The 23,839-nt window shown below is 38.6% G+C and overlaps 1 protein-coding gene and 1 long non-coding RNA gene across 4 annotated transcripts in view; one reads left to right on the top strand and one right to left on the bottom strand.

Moving 5' to 3' along the window:
- CUL4A (cullin 4A) overlaps window positions 1-19,063 on the top strand; it is a 35,962-nt gene extending 16,899 nt beyond the window's left edge. The window contains exons 10-20 of one of the 3 annotated variants that reach the window (XM_032100506.1): window positions 3,156-3,274; window positions 5,771-5,963; window positions 7,356-7,460; window positions 9,172-9,282; window positions 9,678-9,763; window positions 10,748-10,855; window positions 12,057-12,170; window positions 13,087-13,192; window positions 16,193-16,365; window positions 17,218-17,370; window positions 17,648-19,063. In XM_032100506.1, coding sequence (XP_031956397.1) covers window positions 3,156-3,274; window positions 5,771-5,963; window positions 7,356-7,460; window positions 9,172-9,282; window positions 9,678-9,763; window positions 10,748-10,855; window positions 12,057-12,170; window positions 13,087-13,192; window positions 16,193-16,365; window positions 17,218-17,370; window positions 17,648-17,743 — 1,364 coding nt within the window. In that variant the 3' untranslated portion in view covers window positions 17,744-19,063. Of the gene's footprint in view, window positions 1-3,155; window positions 3,275-5,770; window positions 5,964-7,355; window positions 7,461-9,171; window positions 9,283-9,677; window positions 9,764-10,747; window positions 10,856-12,056; window positions 12,171-13,086; window positions 13,193-16,192; window positions 16,366-17,217; window positions 17,371-17,647 lie in introns of those variants that run through there. The other 2 variants (XR_004238422.1, XR_004238421.1) reach the window with 2 other exon arrangements.
- LOC116440140 lies at window positions 8,106-14,617 on the bottom strand. Its single transcript, XR_004238424.1, has 3 exons — window positions 13,590-14,617; window positions 11,386-12,196; window positions 8,106-8,938 (listed from the first exon to the last, which is right to left on the bottom strand). It is a non-coding gene; the product is annotated as an uncharacterized LOC116440140 (long non-coding RNA).
- Window positions 19,064-23,839: the final 4,776 nt, after the last annotated feature.

Raw genomic sequence — 23,839 nt, 5'->3', positions numbered from 1 at the left:
GTCAATTTTGCTTACTCTTTAATTCAAGTATGATTTTTAAGTAACTTTTCCAGTGGTAAGCTTGTTTATCAGGTGGCTTAAACAGGGAGTATGTGGTCTTGTTTAAAACTAAACTTCTTCTTGGTTTACAATGTATATGAACCATCCATGTAAATACAGAGATTTTTACATTTTTTTATCTTTCTGGTTACTGTGCATTAGGACTCAAGTATTGTTGGATCAGCTTGTGTTGTATGTCTCCACTGGAAAAAAGTTTAAAAATCTTCTATCATTGCATAATTTTCTGTATTCGTTTGATCTAGGACACGTTTTAATTTGCTTATAACATCTTAGTATTCTCTGCAAGTAGAAGATGATACTGCCTTTTGTAGGTCTTCTTCATTAAGATGAGGCATGTGAAGTAGTCTGTGGGAACTCATGCCTTCTGATCAACAAATCAATATGATTTCGCAGAAGCTGCTTGTTGTTTAAAATACACTCCACTCACACATCTCACAACTTTGAAATCATACGCTATTTATATACTTTGCTTACTTATACATTCTACCTACTTATCTTGTACTACTTACACATATCACTCTACTTATACGTTTTCTTACTTATACTTTTTACAACTTCTACCTAATACACTACTTATACGTTTTACTTATACATGTTACTCTTACATCTTACAACCTTTACATGATACTCTACTTATATATTTTGCAGCTTTTACATAAGACAGTACTTACACATTTTGCAGCTGCTGTGCATGAGATCTCACATTGCTTGATTGGTTTCTCTGTTTTGTCCATGAGCTCCACACGCACTCTTCTGGTAACATGATTGGTTTTAATCTAGTGCGGCACAGTCCTTTTTTATCTATTCCTTGATGTCTTGGTATTTAGCTTTTCATCTTCTTCTTTCCCAATTCTTTTCCACTTTAGCACAGTTTACCTTTCAGTCCTTGATGAATTCCTGAGGGCTCTAACAGGTGGGGCTCCTGATCCAGGCAAGCAGCATCAAGATGATAACAGCAACAACACCCATCCAGTGATCAGCAGCCAAGTTAGTCCAGGAAATCCAAACAACAAGACAGCAAAGATCAGGAAGCAGATATATGCCCACCCCACCTCTTGCTTCTCGAACCTTCAGACTGGAGCTTAAAAACCCCTCTTGGGGCTGATGTGCTGCAGCTGAAGGTGGAAAAGCCAGGTGAAGCCAGTGAGGGTAATTCCAGCCTGGTCCCACTCTGAGTGCTCTGGTAAAAATAACTAAAAATGGTTTGGCTGGGACACACTGTCAAGGTTCAAATACTTTACAACAGTAGTGAGTTTGATACAGGAAGAAAAAAGCTTAAAAATGTGGAGTCTGTATAAGAAACCTTTTTTTTCCTTACATTAGTATAACTGCTGTTGACTAGATATTGGTGGGGGTTTTTTTTGTGAGTACAGTAGATTTTTCCAAGGCTGTGGCAGTGCTTTCTGGAAGCTCTCTGAAGCCTTTTATCAGAGGACTTTGCTGCATGTTGTTTTCATTTGACAAATGTGTGACTAAATATTTTTTCAGTCACACAGCTGAAGTTAGCGGGAAGGCTAAGTTTTATGATCTAGGTTATAATAAAGCAGTTAGTGTATTGGTGTCTTTAAATGCATAGGAGGTAATGCTTGACTGGGATGGGCATCTCTTAATTAAGAGAGCTGGGGTTATTCAGCATGGAAAAGAGAAGGCTCTGGGGACACCTCATTGTGACTTCCCAGTACTTAAAGAGGGCTTATAAAAAAGAGGGGGCAGATAGTGATAGGTCAAGGTAGAATGGTTTTAAACTAAGAAATGAGAGATCCAAGATGAGATGTTAGGAAGAAATTTCTCTACTATGAGGGTGGTGAGGCACTGGAACAGGTTGCCCAGTTCAGGATGCCCCATCCCTGGAAGTGTTCAAGGCCAGGTTGGATGGGGCTTTGAGCAACCTGGTCTAGTGGAAGGTGTCCCTGCCCACAGCCAGGGCTTTTAACAAGATGATCTTGAAGGTCCCTTCCAATCCAAGCCTTTCTATGATTCTTTGATTTCCAGGATTCTGATTCTGTGTTCAATGACAAAAGAGCCCTAAAACCCTGTATTTGAGACTGTGTAGTCTGTTACCTTACATTTAAAGTATGTCTGTTCTTCTGATATCTCAAAAGTTTAGGAAATCTCAAAATAGTAGAAAAAAGTTTACCTGACATCATTCTTGAACATTGCTTGCCTTTCTGAACATGTAAGTAAGTTACAATATAGTGAAAGTATTTTTAAGCTGAAGAATATAGTAGAATATGGGTTAATTTGGTAGTGATTTGCAAATCAGTTTTTAATATCATTTTAAAATTAGCATTAATGACACATATTTGGTGAAGTAGGACAGTTGTACAGTGTCAGCTATGCTGATGGTATGATTTGTCAATGTGTGTAAAATCAACCTTTTTGTTTTTTAAAAAAAGATGTCATAAATCTTTGATGCTATGCTCCAGTATTACTAAAGCCTCTGTAACTGACACCAGACAGTGTACTTCTGATTACACTGGAACTACCATTCATCATACTCTCAAACGGAAAAATGTGCATGAAGTTATTTACTTGTTACATTCCTTGAGCTTCACTTCTCCATTTGTTAGTCCAATGTGTAGGGTGAATCAACAAAGCAAAAGTTGCTTGAAAGGAATTTGTAATCTTTTGTCATTCCATTGGTAGGAGCATAGGCTGTTCCCAGCACATTCTTGATCTAAAGACATGGCTCCCCATGTGCCACAGGAAAAAAATCATGTAGAGTATTTCTCATTAGTTTACATTTAGGGAAGTTTACTTAGCTTTCTGGGTTTTTTAGAGGTTCTTGATAAAACTGTACCCTTGAAGTCAAGCTCTCTTCATAACCATTCTGCAAAAGGCTTACGATCATCACCTTGTTGGGAAAGTATTTCAGTTGAAATATTTTTTGAAATAGTATACAGTAAATAATTTCATCCAGTTTAAACAAGGGGACTTATCAGTTGCTTTCAGAAATTTAACCTTACAACATTTGTATGTTTTAAGGCCACCAGAGGGAGGGTCTTGTCTTTTGTTATATTTCATAGACATTTCTCTAACTGTATTTATGCAACTGTATTCAAATTTGCTCTTTCTTCTAATTTAATTTTTTTTAGGACTTGATAACCTGCTTGATGAAAATAGAATATCAGACTTGACCCAGACGTACCAGCTGTTCAGCCGGGTAAAAGGTGGGCAGCAGATCCTTTTGCAGCATTGGAGTGAATACATCAAGGTATTTCAAAGATCTATCACTAACGTAAAAATTGGTGCTGTTAGAAATTTCTTCTGTCAGAGCCAAGAATAACATGTAGGTGTATCACCGAACTTCTGTTCTAAGTAAATATGGGAGGGATGTTAATGCTTCCCCCCTCAGTAACAATCACATGATGAGAAACAGCAACACCTGCTTTGGTTTTAAATTTCTACTTGGAAATCGCTTTCCTTATAAGTTCGAATGTTATACAGGATGTTTTTGGTTGCTTTGCTGTTAAATACAGCCACATGCACGTGTGTTCAGAGTGTGCTGACTGTACTGTGTGTTGTTTTGCTGCAAATACACTCAACTGTTTACATACCTGCAAAACCAGTGAAACATCAGATGTCGCTATTCCTCTGCAGGTTAGCAGTACTACTTGTAACCAGCCTACAGCAGTGCTGATGAGTGTCAAAGCTATTGGGAAGGGAATGCTCCTATTGAAAATAATCCATCATTGGTCACATTTAGATGCTTTGGGTTTGTTTGTTAGGCATGATATCCATGTAGTATGCTGGCCCAGAGAGCTTGTACTCTAGTGCCCTTCCAAGAAGGCAGGAAAGCTTCACAGAAGATTTTTCTCCCTGGAGTTGATAATTCCTGATGGAGTGGCTCTCCCTTGGATTGCCCATGTGTTCATCAACCTTCAGGACTAAGTGCACAACATCAGTTAATTCCAGAGGTGCCTTTTCTGCACACCTGTGTCTGGAGTTCAGCATGACCCACCAGTGTTGCAGCTCATGGGAGTGGAACGTGGTTGCCATCTGCCCCCAGAACTGAGGTGGAGTTTACACCTTAGGGTGTTGCCCAGTTGAATGGTTTGCTGTGGCTGAGGAGCATCATCTTTCTTCTTCCTTTCTCCCAGATCAGGCTCCTCTCTTAATCCTAGTGCTGCCTGCCACACTCCATAGGATCTTCTGTGATCTGTTTTATCACAATACCTGGGCAAGGTCAGTTTCATCCCAGGTTTAGTGAGCTAAAGAGACTCAGAGAAAAGTCCATGTGCTGGTCAAAAGAAAGAAGCAGGAGTTTTAAGATGGGTAGAAAATCAGGAAAGGAACCTGTCCTTTCACAACAGGAAGTTGTTAAATTGGCTTATCATACCCTGTATCTCTCAGAATCAGACCTCTTACAGCTTTAAGATGGTTTTGTACATACTCAAAAACATAGAAGACCTTTTCTGTAGTGTCAGTAAATCTCCTCCTTGAAAACATTGTGTGACAGTAAAGAGAGGCTTCAAGGACTCCTAATGTGTATCTTATGAGCCAAGTTACTGTGGTAAAGGTCTGTACTCCATTGTAGTCACCTTTTTGTGATTTCAGAGGTGCCATTTAGCTTTCTGTATCTTGGTTTGCAGTTTGCAGAATGGGGGAGAAAGCTCTGCAATATATAAATGTACCTGATGGAAACTGTGAGATGCCCAAATACTGTGTTAATGAAGGGGAAGTTGTGACAAGTGAACGATCTGATGGGCTAGGTGATCATCAGAGGTCTCTTCCAGCCCAAGCCATTCTGTGATTCTGTGATACACTTGTTGAATCTAAGGGCCTTGGGAGCCTTGTGTTCAGCTTTACTCTGAAAGGGAACTTGAGAGAGATCTCCATGAAAGATGACAGTGGCTAATTAGATAACACAGTGGAAATTCTGAGGCTGGAGAAAGATTTTCCCCTATCTCTTTTAATGTTTTTGGCTGACATACTTCAGTTGGTGAAAATATACCAATTGAATACTGTTTTGCTTTTGCTGTGCTGATGTTCCTTTTTCTCACCTCGGAAAAGTGATCATTCTGTCCAGAGCACTGATCGGTGTTACTAAGCAAATGTAAATTGTCCAGTAGGTAAAAATCCTCCCTTACAGGATATTTTGGTTCATTAAACAAATGGTGTTGTATCTCTAAGATAAGTGTAGGAACAGGAAGAGGAAGTCAGGTCTGTGACTGTTTCTTGTGCATGAGAAAGTTTTGTTTCCTTGCAAGTCAGCTAGGATTTTTTTGGTTTAGAGCCCTTGATGAAAGAGAATCTTTGAGTGCTAAGCAGCAGTTAAATTGTTGCTACCTGTTTAATCAAGTAAGCCCTCTAGTGGGTTTAATAAAAACAGTGCAGTTTTCCTTTATACTTAACATTTCTGAGGCAGTTTCCATTTAATTTACTTTACATGAATCATAGTTCTGTATCTCACTGTAAACTTGCATGTCATAGTCATGTCTACTGTGTATTTATTTAATTATTTTTTCACTTTTGTCTTAAGTGTAAATAATCTTTGAATCAAACACTAATGTTTGAAATCCATTAATGTGTGTCTAGTTTTTATTTTAAATTTCAATGCATCTCATTTTTTAAAAACTTGAAGTCATAAGTAGTTCTGTAAAAAAAAAAATTACTTTTTCTAATGATAAATTTTATGAGGGTAAATGTCTGTTGGGGGAGATAGGTAGCACTCTGAAGTATTTTACTATCAAAAGTGTTTGTTTTACAGAACTTTGGGACAACAATAGTGGTTAATCCTGAAAAAGACAAGGATATGGTGCAAGAGCTACTAGATTTTAAGGATAAAGTGGACCATATCATAGAAGTGTGCTTTCAGAAAAATGAAAAATTTATAAACTTGATGAAGGAGTCCTTTGAAACATTTATCAACAAGAGACCAAATAAGCCTGCAGAATTGATAGGTACACAAATATTTTTCTGTAAAATATTTCAAAACTCTCTAGAAGGCATGATAATGCAGCTGAGTGTGCCAGTGCAACGGCGGTGCAGTCGCATCCTGCTTTAGGCACTGGTTTTGGGATCCGAGGCGAGCGTTAACCCGGGTGCGTGGCGGGCCCGAGAGCTTGGGTGTGCTGTTAGGGGGTCTGGCGCAGCACATCACCCTCCTGTCCCTGCGCTCTGCCGCTTGCACGGGGCCTGCTGCTAACAACTGCTCAGTGGAGCTCTGGGGCTGCCACGGGAGTAAATGGTCATGGGGAAAGAGCAGCTGTGGCAAGTAGAGGGGAACTGGCTTTAATTGTGGTAGTAGGGGAGTTCTGTGGATGTTCTGGATCCCTCCAAAAGGACTAAGTACAGCCCATCCATCTGCCTTGATGGCTGAAGTTGGGATGACAATTTTAAAGCCTTCAGATACAAGGAGTTTTAATAGAGGGGAAAAAAACCCACTATCTTGACAGGAGAATTAGTGGTTATTAAGGGGAAAGATAATAACAAATACTTTAAAAATACTATTATTTTGTTTATCCCTCATCTGGCAAAAGCTGTCCTAACAGTATTGCCTACTGAAAAACTGGAGCTGTGGCATTTTACATCAGGAGAGGATCCTGCTCCTTGCTTGTTTGTTTTTCCTCTGTACTTTCTTTTGCCTTTATTTGGCTTTTGTGTCTTCCTTCTAAAATCAGCTTTATGTAGGACAGATTGCACAACATAGTGATACAGGTTTAAAGCCATGATATGGGCTGTTGTCATTTGTGGATCATGGTGTTCCAGCTCCCACAAAGGTTTTCTTCTTACACGGAAGGTTGTATAAGGATACTAATGTGGCTTAATGAATACTTAGCTAAACTCAAGGCTTAACCTTATTTCTGGCATTCTGAAACTACTAACTGGAAAGCATTGCTTTTGTTTAAATTTTAATGTGCTCCTGCCAAGGAGCATGAGAGACATGGTAAAGGTCTACAAAAATATAGTCCTCTTTGTTGTTTTTTTGTTTCTCATAAAATACATTCATGTACATTGTACACTTCCAGAACATTGTCTTTCAACAAATAATGTGCTTGTTATGACTATAACACAAATATTTCAAATGCATTCATTTTAATTATTATACTCTGCTCATTTTTTGCCTTGGACTATTCCTTTTTGCAGTACTTTTCCATTATGCCACTAATACAGGAGGGCTCTGTCATTCCACTGAACATAGGGATGGGAAAAGGGAAAACAGAAAATTTAGCACTTATCCTATATTTTAACATACAGTAGTATTTAACACAGTAATATTTCAAGCAGGAGTTGCTTAAGTTGGTAATTTTTGATCTTTTTTTAAGCTGTTACATAATTTTATTTATTTGTAGCAAAATATGTGGATTCCAAATTAAGAGCTGGTAATAAAGAAGCAACAGATGAAGAACTGGAAAGAATCCTTGACAAAATCATGATCATATTTAGATTCATTCATGGTAAGAAATAGTGGTTCACTGTTGATGCAATTAAAACTGTTCCCCTTGCTACTAGCAGGGCTGCTTTCCTCTGAATGTAAGAGATCTTTTTCAGCAACAGTTTCTGCTCAACTTGGTCTTTAATTCAGGTTGCTTTGCACCTGAAGCAGCACAATAAATATACCGGGGAGGACAAATAGTTCTGTGGAGATTGGCAAGTTACAGACCTTTCAGAGTCTTGTGAGTGGAGACCTAAGAGTTAGAGGTGTTGCTGGAAGTTTTTTACATAAATTAACCATGTCTATAACCACAACCTTTCCTCTAATGACAGTACAGACTTCCTCTTTCCTATACATTTATGTATGTTGTAGGTACAAAGCATGAAAACCCGGCAACTTCTCTTTTGACTTTTCTCATCATGGCTAAGAAGGAACACAGAGAAGGGCTCAGAATAGTAGCAAAAAGTGTTAACTGCTGAGTTTCACTGCCTTTGAAATGCACTTCCCTCATGTATGTCTCTATCTGAGCAAAATCCTAGAATGTGTTAGGAGATTTTTTTTTTTTCTAGATACCCTAAAAACCAGTGGTCCAGTCCAATACAGATACATGGTCACTGTTCTGAGGGAAGTGGAATGTGTGTCCTGGGCGGGGGTGGAATAGCAGGAACTACCCAATTCGGTATTAGTTTGTTTGAGATCTGTGGGGTTCTCTCCTCATAAAAAACCCCCAACAAGTACAATATAATGGGAAAGTCAAGTCATAAAGTAGTATCATTTGCATAATTGAATCATAATTGCATCATTTTTGTCAGATGGAGATGGTGAATGAAAACAGTTGTACTGGCAGCTTGTCAGCCTAAGAGATTAATTTCTGTTAATCTGAAACTTTCACCAACTCTTCATATTTTTTGTAGTACTGAGCTAAAAGCGGAAATTTTATTTTGAACTGTCTAGTACATAAGAGCTCTTTTAAAAGCAGATGATAATTAGGTAGTTTCTGAGCACTGGCCTTTTTGATAATATCTTGATGGAGCTGGTTCATGAAACATCACTTCACCAGGACAGGATGGGCAAGGAAGAAGACTATCATAAGAAGCACTAAATTGGAAGGTGTTTGCAAGGAATTGCAAGTGGCTATTGCAGGCAACACGAGCAGTAGCTTGAGTTACAGTGAATTTGTTCCTCTTAAAAGGGAAACACCTTGCTGATATCTTTGTACTGTCAATAGGGAGAAGCTTGGGTTTAAGGTGTGAAAGTTTGTGGGTATCTGTATGACTCCTTCATTTTCAAGTCTATTGGCAAATCAAGTAAGAAGACTTCGGTTAAATTTTTTTTCACGTTAGGCTTTTAAAGTATATTCTTTAATACACAGAAAAGCTCCCCCTGCCCTCCCCCCCTTAATAAATCAGACCAATGGAGGGAGAATGTTCTTCTGGACTCCGGAGTAATTTATTGTGTTTTGCAGCTGCTCCAATGGGAAATACAAGGCAGCCCAAGTTCCTGGGGGAGAAATAAGAAAGAAAGAAGTAAATATTTTGCAAAATATGTTAAAAATTATTAAAATATAAAAAGAACAAGTTGTCTACGTGTTTTTATTCACTGCTGCATAGTTAATATTGTTCTGCTCATCAGCTTTTCATGAGAAAGGCTCATGTCACAAACCTGAAGGGCAGTGATGTGGAGAGAATGTATCATTTAATTTTACTTTATTTTTTGTTTCAATTTCCTTACAGGGAAAGATGTGTTTGAGGCATTTTATAAGAAAGACTTGGCCAAAAGACTGCTGGTTGGAAAAAGTGCATCAGTAGATGCTGAGAAGTCCATGTTGTCAAAGCTTAAGCATGGTAGGTGTCTTCAGATGTATTCATGTTATATTACTTTTTGGCATGCAACTTGGAATCCCTATTTTCTCATGCTTTTAGGAAGTGATAAGCCAGATTTTAAGTAATACCTGAACAGTTCTTACTTAAATACTTAGGGGGGTGTGTGTGTATATGTATGTGTGTATATATTTATAACAGCTTTCATTATGCTCAGCAAGAACTATTGGGCAGACTTCCTTGGTATGAGACTGGTTTATTTAATATACCTACAGAGGAGCAAAATCCTGAAAACATGTACCTATTTGTGGGTGCTCTGTAACCTGGTAAATGTGGCTCAGCTGTCTCAGGTTAAATGTTTATCACTTGTTCTGTGCTTCTTTGTAATTGTGGGATCTTTGCTTTTTTTTGTGAGACAGAATGTGGTGCTGCTTTTACCAGCAAACTGGAGGGCATGTTCAAGGACATGGAACTGTCCAAAGATGTCATGGTACAGTTTAAGCAGGTACATGTAGCTTTTGTTTGTATACTAAATTTTTCACAGTCACGGGGAGGCATTTAATTGTGTTATACCTTGGATTAAGCTAAAATTAAACAAAACAGCTTTTGAGCAGGTCCTAGTAATAATAATAATGTCTACTTACAGTTCTGTTTATACAACAGAATTTATTTATTGTATACAATAGTTTTACAGTTTTGATTCCTTTTTAAGTAAATCGGTTTAAATACCACATAGTAATTTAGTTGACTGACGTGTGAAAGTCTGTATCCTTCATTCTGTAAACTGCTGCTGCTCTAATGAATTTTTTGTGATTGGCCCACACCAGTGAAACTCCCTGAAGGTCGTTGAGTGCACAGAAACAGTGTATGTCTCAGCCCCAAAGTTTCCAAGCTGTTGGTGACCGAGGGAATGCTTTCAGGAAATACTGTATATGCTCACTGTGTTGTTGCATTTCTCCCTGGGTACTTGTTTTGGGGCCTTACTGAAGTCAGGGTGCTGGGTTAGAGATCTGACCCAGGACAATGCCTGTAATAAAATACTGTAGAGACTCTTCTCTCCCAGATTTTGCAGTCTGGCTTGACTGATGCTCTACCCCAATTATATGAAAAAGTTTTGTCTAGCAGATGTAGAAGTCCAAAGAGATCCTTTTCATCTTGTAGTCCTTGCCATGGCTTCTGATCAAAAGCTTTTCTTCTTTATTTGCATGTGATTAAAGTTTCTTTGACCTTAGCACCCTGTATAGACAGTGGTCTAGGATATTTCAAGGCATGTTGATCTTTTCTTTGGACTCCCACCTGCTTGCTGTGTTTTGAAGTTGGGTCATTAGAAAGTTACTCAAAATCCTAGTAGAGCATGTCCAAACAAGCATGTGGCCTGTAAGAATTTTTTATTGTTATACTAACCCTAAATTTCTAATTTAAGTGTATACATTTTCTAATTTAGTATGTAGATAGTATACTTGAATAATTTTTGTCTCTTGTATTTTAGTATATGCAGAACCAAAGTGACCCAGGAAATATAGACCTGACAGTAAATATTTTAACTATGGGATATTGGCCAACTTATACACCTATGGAAGTCCACCTAAATTCTGAGGTTAGTGTTTGAATTCTTCTTATAAATGCACTTTACAGAATGGAATCATTGTCACAGGGTGAAATAATGTCCTTCATTTTACGTTTTTCTGCTAGATATTTAAGGGGTTTATGTAGTTTTAAAGATTCCAGAATTGCAAAAAATAAAATGCAGCGGATAAAATCCACCTTATTCAGATGATTATTTCACTTAGTGTGGGGTTTTTTATAATAATTTATATTAATAGGAATAAAATTGCCTCAGCATTGTAGTCAATCACTTAAAAGTTGGTAATTGGTCTGTTCACCACAGTTTAGTCAATCTTTAACTACATTGGTTAGGCACTTTGAACTAGTCAGTGGTTATGTTATTGCACGTTCCTTTTTTTTGAAGATCCTGCCTGTTTCCTGCAATGTGTCACACAGAAAATAGCCCCTGCATTTAAATAGTATTTGCCTGCAAAATGATTGTTTCCAAGTTGAGAGATTTTTGCAAAGCTCCTGTCAGTAGTGATTTAGGTTGAAATGTGTATTTGGAGTCCCCTACAATACCTTGCTTGACTGGAGGTGTGGGAAGTGCTTCAGGGGCCAGAGGTGATAATGGGGTTCCCACTCAGTTTGAAAGATATGGAAGGTCTTGTGCTCTTGCTTCTGAGGTATCTTTTCCTCCATGGCAGACTACTTCTGAAAGATCCAGCCTGAGCAATCTGCGATGAAAATGGAGGGGTTGAAGCCCCTTACTTGGAAGTAAGAGGGCATAAAGTTAGTGGAATTGGACTGGAGTTCCATTCCATCCACAACTTACAGGAAGAACTTAAGAGCACATGGTACTAGCCAGTGTAAAGGTGTGAGATGTATGCTTTTTGTCCCATGATTTCTAGGTTGGATTCAAAGTCCAGGACAAAACCAGTATCTATTTCTGAGGTTTAAAACCCTTTACAGGGAGTTTATTTTACTGTTATTTAAAACAAAAGCAAGATAAAAACCCAAGGAAAATTCAGTTATTTTTGAATTGAGGCTTTCTTATGTGTATAATAGTACTAATGTACTTGAGAGCAGAATTTTCCTCTTTGGATTAAGTTTTTCCCACAAAAGAGCCTATTATTTTCTGTGGCTTTTTTTTCCTCAACGTGGTTGAGGAAGATAAAGGAATTATATGTGTGAAGTCATTTGGTATCACTGCACTGGTATAATGCTAATGTTTTTCTCTCTTTTCTTTACAGATGATAAAACTTCAAGAGGTATTTAAAACCTTTTACCTGGGGAAACACAGTGGTCGAAAACTTCAGTGGCAGACCACTTTAGGACATGCTGTCCTAAAGGCAGAATTTAAGGAAGTAAGTTTGCTTGTATAATGCTTTGCCTGTTGGGTTAAAATTTAAGTCAATTATTTGGAATCTAGTAATGTATTGTATTTTTTTATAAAGGTAGTAACATTTTTGTGGAGGAACAATCACGTCAATACTATTATTTTGTACAGAAAGTAGGCTTTCTATAATTAAACTGAAATACTACCTAGCTAACAAGACAACAGTGATACCTTTTGGTAATATTCATTTGATAGGAATTGTTGCTCATTCAAATAAATTAGGTTGTAATAAAGCAAGAAATTAAAGCAAGAAAAAGAACACAGCATTTTTTATCTTTAATCTGGAATTGTTTTGATTGTAGAAATCCTGGTGATGCTTTTAGTATGCTTGACATACAAAAAGAGACTGAAGGGTGTTAGTCATGTGATGGCTGTGGTTAAAATTTAAATGCTTGTTGAATTATTTAACTGTTAAATAACTGCATTGTTTGTTCATGTGGTTTTGTTTTGTCTCATGCAGTATCTTGCTTTGTAATAGTGCAGCTTCAGTGAGCCACAGCAAAGACAGAACAACCCTTGAATTCTTTTACTAACTCATTGTGAATATAAAGTACAGAGAAATTCACTATTGATGGTGGCAACACCAAAATTTCATGTATTGTAACTAAAATAAAGGATGTGAAGTAAATACCAGGCCATTCTAACAAGCTTCTGCTGTGTACTGTATTGTTACTGTTAGAAGAGCAAAAAAAAGAGGTTTTAAAAATATCCTGTTTCCTCAATACTATATTCAGTCTGATTCTTCTGTGTGCCAGGCATTCTAAAATGCATATCCATTCTTGTAGAAATAGAAAAATTAGTGTATACTTTCTGTAACTGTCAAATGTAGGGGGTACAACTGAAAATTCTCTGAATATTACTATTATTCGTTGTTTCTCTTTTAGGGGAAGAAGGAGTTTCAAGTATCGCTCTTTCAGACATTAGTATTGCTTATGTTTAATGAAGGGGATGAATTCAGTTTTGAAGAAATTAAAATGGCCACTGGCGTAGGTAAGAAGAATACTTTCTGATTCTTAAATTTATTTGTCAAGTGATTGCCAATTATGATTTGGTATGTAAAGGCCTAATTTAAAGAAATTTGTCATGGTTGTTAGGCCTAACTTTATGCTCCAATAGCATACACACAACAAAAGATGAGGAAAACATACTGCAGGTATTTCTTAGTATATTTTCTTAGTGTGTAAAATGGATGCTTCACAAAATTATTAGTAAGAGCTGTGTGGCATGTGATACTCCTAACAACCTATTAGATTTACAAAATAGATCATTGCAATTCTTAAAATTTAAATGGTGATAAAGACTGTTCTGTGTACAGATTAGTTTTGCTCCCTTTCAGTTGGGGGTGATTCAAGAGAGTATTTTCAGTGGAACTGTTGTGAGAGCTCACCTGCCTGTTGCCCATTACTGTTGCTGGGGTGCCCCTTCACAGCAGGTCTGATGTGTTCAGAGCAGCAGTGTGTGCTGGGTGTGTACTTCATAGCTGCCTGCCCCTGTACTTTTGAACCTGAAGGACCAAGAAAACTGAGGAAGAGTAGAGTTTCCCTTTTAACCATCTGCAGTATCTGTCTTCTGTGTTTTTATGTTCTTGGATGGGTTTTTCCCCCCAAATTCTTACACTTTCTTGAAATAGTTAGCCAAAACACTGTCATCACTACTCTCTGAAAGTTCTGCATCAATCAGCAGCTTATACCCAATAGTCCCTCACATGTGAAACTTAAGATCAACCTAATACAGCAGTATCTGAGAGAATTTGAGCCCATACAAGTACTAAAATATTGTAATATATTTACTAAAATACTGTAAAATGGAGATACCAAGAATCCTTGCAGTTCAGAATGATGCATTGCAGAAGGAAGTACAGCCTGGGAGAAGGAAGTACAGCTCCATTGTCTCAGTGTCAGTGCTTCAAGTTGCTTAGTCATCCTCTCCATTAGTGGTAAGGGAGCTGAAGAAAATCCATGCCAGTGATAGTAATCATCAGGATAGTCTGGAGAGGCTCAATAGGTTGGAGTACAATGTTTACAGAATAAACACAGGTTCATGCAAGCCCTGATCCAAGTCCTGCTTTCTCATCTTGGATTGCTGTCCCTTGGAGCTTGCATTCTGGCTGCCTGACAGCAACTGATAAAGCTGCTGCATGGAAATCCATTCCATTATAGCACAGAATAAGGAATTCAGTAGACTGTTCTTAAGCCACCTGGCTGGAATTGATAGTTGGGAGCTACCTATATGTCACTGCACTGAGCACCATGTCTGTATTTCTCTCCCCTATGGAGAATTTAGGTATAGAGACTTAGGTAGTAAGGACAGTTCATGGTCCACAGGGTTTCTGGAAGGCCAGGATGAATGGCTTAGAGTCACAGAATGGCTTGGAAGGGATCTTGAAGATAATCTAGTTCCAGCCCTCTGCCCTGGGCAGGGATACCTTCCATTACACCAGGTTGCTCAGAGCTCCACCCAGCCTGGCTTTGAACAATTCCAGGGAAGGTGCATCCAGAACTTCTCGGGACAACCTGTTCTAGTGCCTGACTACCCTCAACAATAAAGAATTTCTTTCTAATACCTAATCTATTCTGTTTCAGTTTGAAGCCATTCACCCTTGTCCACGTCACTACATGGTCTTGTAAATTTACAAGTCCCTCTCCATTTTTCTTGTAGGGATTAACTGGCCATGGTTGGAACTTGTGTTTTCCAGTCACTGTTAAAATAAACTACCTTCAGTCTCTTTAATGAGATTGTCCCTGGTACATTAGGACAGTGAGAAAATGCATAAACTGTTACTCAGAGAAAGAATGTTCACCTTCTCTCTGCTAATTGTGCTGCTTTGAGATGTGTTGTCCAAATATACTCCATGTTCTTACTTGCCTTATTATCAAGGAAGCCGCTAGGAGCTGTAGTAGCTTTTACTTCAGGGATTGATAGGTAATTGTAAATTCCTTCCCTTGGGCATACTGTAACCTGTGACTTGACCTGCAAAGCTCCATTGTGTTTTAACAGCATCCTTGTGTTTGGACAAAAACACAACAATCTGCATTTACTGAGGTTGAAACACACAAAATGTCTCAAACAATATAAATGCCTGTTTAGCCCACATGGTTTAAAGGGGTTTTTTTAGAAATCATAGAACAGTTGGAAGCTTAAAAAAAAATAAAAGGTTGCTCTGTGTGAAAGCTTAAGTATTTTAAAAATAGCAGTAGTGTTAATCTTTTACTCAGCTGTACTTCAGCACTAGATTGCAAAACCTTTCTTTCAGTTTTTAGACTAAAACTGTTCAGGAGATCCAACACATTTAGTGATAGTTTTATTCTGTGAATAAAGTATTATAGAGACTGCAGAGGCTGTTTCAATGCAAAATCTTGATACAAGACTTGGCTACATAATTATTAGAATGTTTAAGACTTCATTTTATCTTCTTCTCTAAATGCTTTTAAGCCTTAAATATTACTAGGTAAAGTTTTCCTCACATACTTGTGTCTACTACTTTCCTGTTTTGGGGGAAGTTTGACTATAACAGCTGTCAGCTCTACCCTCCCACAAAACATCTTCCTGTCAATTTAGATGTCTGTAATTTTATTCTATTATATGTTTTCTGCTGTGTGACAAAAACACTAAAATAAGGGGCTTGAGTTTCTTGTCATACTGACCTTTTCTGGTATAAAGTTCTGTTACTACCACACAACTAAAGCAATAGAACTAAGTTTGTGTTAATGTGAAGTCTTTTCTGAAACTATTTTGGATGGAAAACTCACTGATATGAGCTTAAGTCTGTCTTTTATGATTTATATAATCCTGTGTGTGCTCTCAGCACTTAACCTGTGAAAGATGAGATGAAGTATGAAGGCTGTGAGCTACTTTCTAATTGGAACTTAGTTGGAAGAAAGTATTAACATAAAACCACTAGCTTTTCAATTTTATTTCTAGATTAATCACATAAAACACTTCATGTAAATGTTTTGTTCTGCTTTCTCCCATATTTGAACTCCTTCACAGAGGACAGTGAATTAAGAAGAACCTTGCAGTCTTTAGCTTGCGGGAAAGCACGAGTATTGATTAAAAATCCAAAGGGCAAGGAGGTAGAAGATGGAGATAAATTCATCTTTAATGGTGATTTCAAGCATAAATTGTTTAGAATAAAGATCAACCAGATTCAAATGAAAGAAACAGTACGTACTTTTTGCATTCATTCAGTTTATGTATTAACTGTTTATCTACATGTCCCATATGGAAAGACATAATCTCTTGTAATTTTTGCATATAAAGAAAGGAATATTTAATTTTAAAGGCTATTTAATTTTTAGAGTAGTCAAGATGACTCAGAGAGGCAATAAAGACTTTAAAATCACTGAAATTGAAAACGACTTAGGTTGCTTCTTGCACTTGCAAATTTAAATGCCTATATATTAAACTAAAAGGATGTAGAAGTTTCAGTCCATCTTAGAAGTTTCTGTGGTATTGCTGAAGTGTTGGTACTATATTGAACTCATGAATCAAATGTCACCATGTCACTTCTATATTTAGCAGGTAAGAGGGCTATAAAAGTCAGGGTAGTCCCTGATTCTGCAGTGGATATCTTTGTTGTATCTGAATCCCCATTCTTGACACAAGATGACATATTTTAATTAACATTGGCTTGTTTCTTTTTTGCCTTTGTGTATTGAATTCCGTAAAAGTCACACTGGAGTTTGACACAAAATGCTGCTGTATTTGAGTTGTCAAACTGTTGTGTTCTCTCAGAAATCTGAAGGAAGTTTTTAATACTTACTTTAACTTATCAAATAATGTAAAATAAGACACATTATTTTTTCCTTTACATTATTGTTAATTTTCTCTTTTACTTGCTTTAGCAGTACTTCAGAATCACTTAGCTCTTAGAATGCAGTAATGTGTGCATCTGTCTCAAGAATGAGTAAGAATGCATGAATTTCATTTTACTGCAAAGGTTAACTATAGACATGTAATTAATAAAAAGTAGTAGCAGAAGGTGGTAAGATTCATGGTGTTGTATTGTTCTTCAGGTTGAGGAACAGGTCAGCACAACTGAAAGAGTATTTCAGGACAGGCAATACCAGATTGATGCTGCTATTGTACGAATAATGAAGATGAGAAAGACTCTTGGTCATAATCTTCTTGTTTCGGAATTGTATAATCAGCTGAAATTTCCTGTAAAGGTAACTTACGTTTTTGTTTGTCAAACCATCCTAGATTTATCTAAATATATGTAATATATTTTTCTATTCAGCTTGTCCATAAGAGCAAGAAATATGAAATATCATAGAATTAAACATAAAGATTAAGGTATTATGTGAAGAGAAAGAAGCCAGAGTATCCATAGTACGTTAATTATATACTGTGGTGCATTTCTTATGTAGTTTTTAGCAGTATTTTTAAAAAATATATTTGCCTTTATATTACTAACTGTTACACTAATCTCATCTTTTCTTGTAGCCTGGAGACTTGAAAAAGAGAATTGAATCTCTCATTGACAGAGACTACATGGAGAGAGACAAAGACAACCCCAATCAGTACCACTATGTTGCATAAAGAAGAAATAGTTTTATTTTTAAGAAATTAAAAGGCAAAGAAATAAAAACCAAAATCATCCACATATATCTTCAGGACACCAAATACCTATGCTGTTCCAGACTTTTGTTTTGGCAGATTTCAGGTTGATGTATATTATTCAACCAGCTGCATGCACTGCTGTGGAAAAGCAGCAAAATGACATGTTAATTGATCGCCTTTGTCAAGACTTCTTACTAATTTTAAATGTCCTGGGTTTTTTTTACTCTTTAGTTAATCTTTTGTTCTCTTGGGTTCTTCAGAATTTAGTTTTACAGTTTTGTTTAACAATGTCATTGGAGTTGGATGGAAAGGTAAAATCACCTGTGTGAGAAATACTTCTGCGATGGATGCAAGTCTGGTTTCTTCATTTAGGTGTTCCTAACTGCATCCATAAAGTCCCTAAATGCTGCATTCTTTAGCTACAGTGACAACTTGGGTAACTTTTTTAAAACCCTTAATTGATGAACATGTATGTGTAAGCAGTGTTGTTGAAATACACTGAAGTTTGGCAGTTTTGCACCATGAAAACCCTTAAACTTGTGTTCAGTTAATTTTCTTCCAAGTTATTGCAAACTTCAGTCTGGTTTGGATAAATCAGGTTTTGAAGTGAGATCCTTGAAGTGCCAAGAGGACAACTGCATTCATGTGTGTACTGAGCTGTTGGATTATTTAGCTAAAATATGGATTGTTCTATTACTACTACTTCTGCTGGCTTGGGTGGCAAAGATTAGATCTGAGTCAGAGGCCCTACCTCATTTTAGGGCAGCAGGTGTATTTCACTGTTTCTGTAATTGCTGTAACATTCAATTCTGCCTTGAAAATAACATCCAGGGAACCTACTGTACAGTGTGCTCCACTTTAAGAAAACAAAACCTTTTTTTAAAAAATACTTTTATGGTCTCAATATTGGGAAAGCATAGCTTTTTGTCTTGAAAGACTAAGGATTTTGTGAGTACTTTGTTACATATTGTACATATGTAAGTTGATTTGAATTAGAGTGAAAGACACTGTAGGTCTGTTAGATAATTGTAACTATAAAGAAGACACCTTTTCTGGTAATACTTGCAAGACTGTTTATTTTCCTCATCTGTCTGCTGGTGTGTTTCATTCTGAAAAAGAGCTACCAAAGGAGTTTTGATCACTACATAAATGAGGATTTAACTGAGCTTCTTGAGAGATACCTTACTAAGTTTATGTAACATGGGGTTTGTGCATCAATTAAAAGGCCACCTCTTCTTGAAGTAAACAGTGCTGAGTTGACATCTTGTGGAACTACATATTAAAAGTCCTTATTCTGTCCTCTGGTGTCATTAATTGTATTGCATTCTGAATCATTTTTGTTCCCTTTGTTTCAAAACTAAACACGTTTAGTTTATTGTATTTAAAGCATATTTAATATTATAATTTAATATAGACTTATTTTAATATTTGAATCTTCAGTTAATGCAAATAAAATCTTTGATGCATATTAAGTATTCATTTCTTAGCCTTTTTGAGAATGTGGCACTTCAGTTTGTGTGGTTGGTTCTTTAGTACACCATTCACTTTGTAGTTCACTTTTTGTGCGTATGGAAACCAATGAACTCTATCTTAGCAGACTTTGTGCCTCACAGAATATGTGCCTGACAGAAATGTGATGGCCAGAGAGGCTTTATCCCCACTGAGAGCTGGCAGTAGTGTGCAGTAGCTGTTCTGAAGCAGTGAGAATGTACTGCCTGCACCTTCCGAACCCAAATGTTCTGGTTCAGTGGTTTTCAACAACAGCTTAAGGCAGTGGTGTTATCCTGACGATGACTGAAATGGTTCTGCCTCAAGCAGCAATGTTAATTAAAAGTGCTGAGATGTGCCGTTTTTCTTAATTGCCACAGACAAAGAACTTCTGCCATGTTTTTCTGGTCTAGCAATTAAAAATTAGTTGTTCCACAGCAGTGGAAATTATGAACAGTGTCTTTCTGTGCTGTATGCCCTTGGTCCCTGACTGTATCTTCCCCTACAAATAACCTCAAGCAGCAGTACTCAGAGGGGTTCTCCTTGGTTCTGCCTTTCTGCTTGTGGGAGCGGGGGTTGTGTCCTTCATCCAGCTGCTGATCTCTACCCATCCCCTTACCCCTTGAACCTACAGAGAATGTAATGATCCCTGAAGACTTTTACTCTTCCAGATTAGTCTGCAAGTGGCTTCAGAGGTTCAAAGCTTTGGGACAAACTGACAGGCCAGGTCATTGTGACTCTTTTTCTCAGGTCCTCATTTTTAATTTGATTTCCTCAAATTTTTCTTACTGGGATTTTTTATGTGCTGAACCAAACAGGTAAGCAGTTACTTTGAGTCAGCATGGAAATCACTTCTCTAAAGTGAAATAGCTGCATTTGATTGCTTTTCAGTAGTTGGTGTTGGAATTTGGCTGAGCAGCGTGCTTCAATCACTTGGTTCTTTGGTGTCATATTGCCCTGAGTGTACCTGTACCCACAGGGGTGAGGTTAAACATTTCTTCCTGGAAGATCACCCAGAGTTGAAGATGTTGGCCAGTAACAAAAGTAACAGATGTCCTGTGTAGAGCATCTATGTTCAGGTATGTCTGGGAAACCTGGGTCTTGGCAATTCAGCGTCCTTAGAACAAACTGTATAGCAGCTTCTATGGAATGACAAAAATAACAGCAGGAGTCTGGATACAGCTGGGGGCTCTAACTTATCCAAACATACATTATATGCATTTTAGAAGCAGTTTTCCCAAGTGTGACACACTGTTCTATAGCCCAACATTTCCTGAGGGAAAGCAAGTGTGGGAATGTAGGCTGAGAGCTGACTTAAACGTGCTTCCTAAGCCTGGCCGTTACAGCTCTCCTTACCAGCCTCCTTCCTCCCCCCTCCTTGGGTCTTTTTTTTCTTAGTTCTGTATTTTGGCTTCTCCTGGATTACTGTATCTGAACCTGGGTTTATCATTTAACTCCCTTGATCTGCTGCAGCTTTTTTCATCTTTTCTTTCTGTTATACAGCTTTGGGACAAAAAAACCCAAAACTTACACACCTGTCAGGTAACTTCAGTGTCTCAGCTTGTTACGCAGATCTACCTATGCATTGCTCTAGGCAGGGACGCAGAGTGGCTGGAAAGCTGCCCAGTGGAAAAGCAGCTGGGGGTGCTGGTTGACAGTGGCTGAACAGGAGCCCCAGAGTGTGGCCAAGAAGGCCAGTGGCATCCTGGCCTGCATCAGCAATAGTGTGGCCAGCAGGACCACCAGGGCAGTGATTGTCCCTCCTGTACTCAGCACTGGAGAGGCCACATCTCAGATTCTGGGCCCCTCAGTACATGACAGTGACACTCTGGAGAGTGTCCAGAGAAGGACAGTGGAGCTGGTGATGGGTCTGGAGCTCAAGTCATGAGGAGCAGCTTGGGAGCTGGGGTTGTTAAGGCTGGAAAAAACAAGGCTCAGGGAGGGGGCCTTATTGCTCTCTACAACTGCCTGAAAGGAGGCTGTAGCCAGATGGGGGTTGGTCTCTTCTCCCAAGTAACAAGTGACAGGATGAGAGGGAAAGACCTCAAGCTGTGCCAGGAGAGGTTTAGCAAAAATTTTTGTTAGGAAAAATTTCTTTACTGAAAGAGTTGTCAATCACTGGATCAAGCTGTCCAGGGAATTGATGAAGTCACTATCCTTGGAGGTATTTAAAAGACCTATAGATGTGGTGCTTAGTGACATTAGTTTAGTGGTATACTAGGCAGTGCTGGGCTACCAGTTGAGCTCAGTAACGTTTGAGGTCTTTTCCAACCTAAATAGTTCCATTCTGTTTGCAGGTTTATTATCTTTGGCAGGTATGTTCAGGAGAGTACCATGAAGTTGGTTAGCCATTCCTAGCAAGTCTCTTTGGAAAGGAAGTAACTGTGTGAAGTCAGGTAATACTCAGCAAAAGGCTGTGGGAAAATAGAGTCATGTTATGCAGAAATTGTTTCCTGGTAAAAATTCCTAGCCTGTATTTTGTCTCCCTTGCTTGTAGTCTGCCTGGACATCAGAGGACAGCTTTTATTGTAGTAATGGCTCCTACATCTCCTGGGTGTTTCCCATGAGCAGCCCCTTCTGCATCCACAGCTCTGAAAAAAGGCCAGGCAGTGCATCATGGTTTGTGTCTGGGCCTGTGAGCCTGTTGGCTGGCCAGCAGCTCTGTCAAATGAAATGTGTAGGGGCTAGGTATGGACTACATTTCACTTCCCTCAGTGACAGCACTAATTTGGACCTCCAGGCTGTGTATATAGCAGCTTTTACAGAAGCTGTAACTTTGTTTGTGTATGTCTCACCCTGCTATCAAGTTTGATTGATGTCAGCCAACAAGTTACCAAGCAGTGGGGCTGATGGCCAACATGGTTGTGCAAGACTTGATGCATTTGTCTAACAAACACCCTGGTAATACTTGTACTGAAAGGAGGTGGAAATTGGTATTGTGCCATCTCTGCACCATTATTAAAGGCCTAATGAGCTAATGATCCACAGCATGGAAGGTCAACATCATTCTCTGCTGATAACCTTATGTTCTTTATTTACCATATTTTGCCACAATATTATTGCTTTATGCAACTTTTATATATATATATATAGATCTTTTTTTGGTAGTAATCCAAGCATATGTCATTTTTCCGTTCATAGACGCCTACCAATTTTCCAGCAGGGAGGCAGAACACTGCACACCAAGTTTAAACCTGACCTTGGGCCTCCCTCTCCATTTGTCTTGTGGGAGATTTTGTGTTCCGCAGACCTTCCTCCAGTCCCAGTGCAGGTTCCAAAAACAGTGATCCAAAATGAGAACAGCCCCTATCCCACCTCCATTACCCTCAACTCCTCTGCAGATGACTCATTCAAACACTTGACCAGAGCTGCTTGTTATGTCCTTTTTCAAACTGACTAACTTCTGCTTTTGGCAAAGCATGGCAAGAATAAAGATTGCTAGAAGTGTTGCAGGGAAAAACAAACTAAAGTAATGTATTACTGTGTCTAAAAATGCACAGCTAAAACTGCAGCATTAAAAAAGAAATGCACGTTTATAGCAATAGCATTGAAAATTAAAGGTAGATCCCCAGGCCCCCCTAAGGAGCAACTAAACTTATCCAGGATATTTTGGGGAAACAGGAACTGTGAATGAACTGAGACAAACAGCAAGGAAAGGTCAAGTTCACAGTGGCTGAACTTGACTTTAGCACCTGGGAGTAGCTAAATTGCATTTCAAATGGGTTGAAAGTAAAAATGTATGAAGGCAGCTTGGGAGCAGAAATGATTCTGCCTCAGAGCTGATTAATCTAGAGCAGCCTGTAGTGAGAAGAGGGGACTATATGGCAGTCATTGTGAGAAAGCAGAGGCATGCTAACATTAGGACACATTCCAATAGTACCAGAAACAGGATTTCAGGAGCAAGATATATGATTCTGAGGTTTCAGATGAAGTAAGCATATCCCTAACACTGTAGATAAGAGAGACCATTGGATTACAAAGTGATCAAATGGCCTGGGCTTCCCATCTCCATTACATCTGACAATATTTACAAACTAACTTCACCTTCTTTTCATGTTTTCTCAATAAAAGAAAAGGGATTCCTTAAAAACCACCAGACACCTGCTATGTGAAACGGCAATTTTTACCCATGCAAACACACATCCTTAGCAGTCCCTGTTTTGTCTTGGAACACAGGGGAGTTATATGTAGACCTGAGTATATAGATACAACACTTCAGAGGTAACAGACCATCAACTTCCAATGTTTTTACACAGCTGGAACTGAATTGATTCTGTGCGAAACGACCGTACTCGCCTTAAACTGCCTTTAGGTTCAGTGGCATGAAGCATATTCTGGAGGCAATTCGGAACTCAGGCGGCTGACTTGCTCACCAAAGCAGCTCCTCCCTCAGTCCCCTCACCGCCGCTTCCCCCAGAGGAGCGCCTGCACACCCAGCCCCGGCCCCGCCCCGCTCTCGCGAGATCCTCCCCGCTCTCGCGAGATCCTCCCCGCCCTCTGTGGCCCTGGGCACCCGCAGCGCCCAGCCGGGTCACGTGACGGCTAGGCGGGGCGTGTGACGTCAGCGGTCAGATGACCGGCCGGGGC

The sequence above is a fragment of the Corvus moneduloides genome, chromosome 2 (assembly GCF_009650955.1).
Source record: "Corvus moneduloides isolate bCorMon1 chromosome 2, bCorMon1.pri, whole genome shotgun sequence".
Taxonomy (NCBI): domain Eukaryota; kingdom Metazoa; phylum Chordata; class Aves; order Passeriformes; family Corvidae; genus Corvus; species Corvus moneduloides.
Note: the sequence above shows the minus strand (reverse complement) of the source record. Positions and strands in the feature narration are given on the sequence as shown.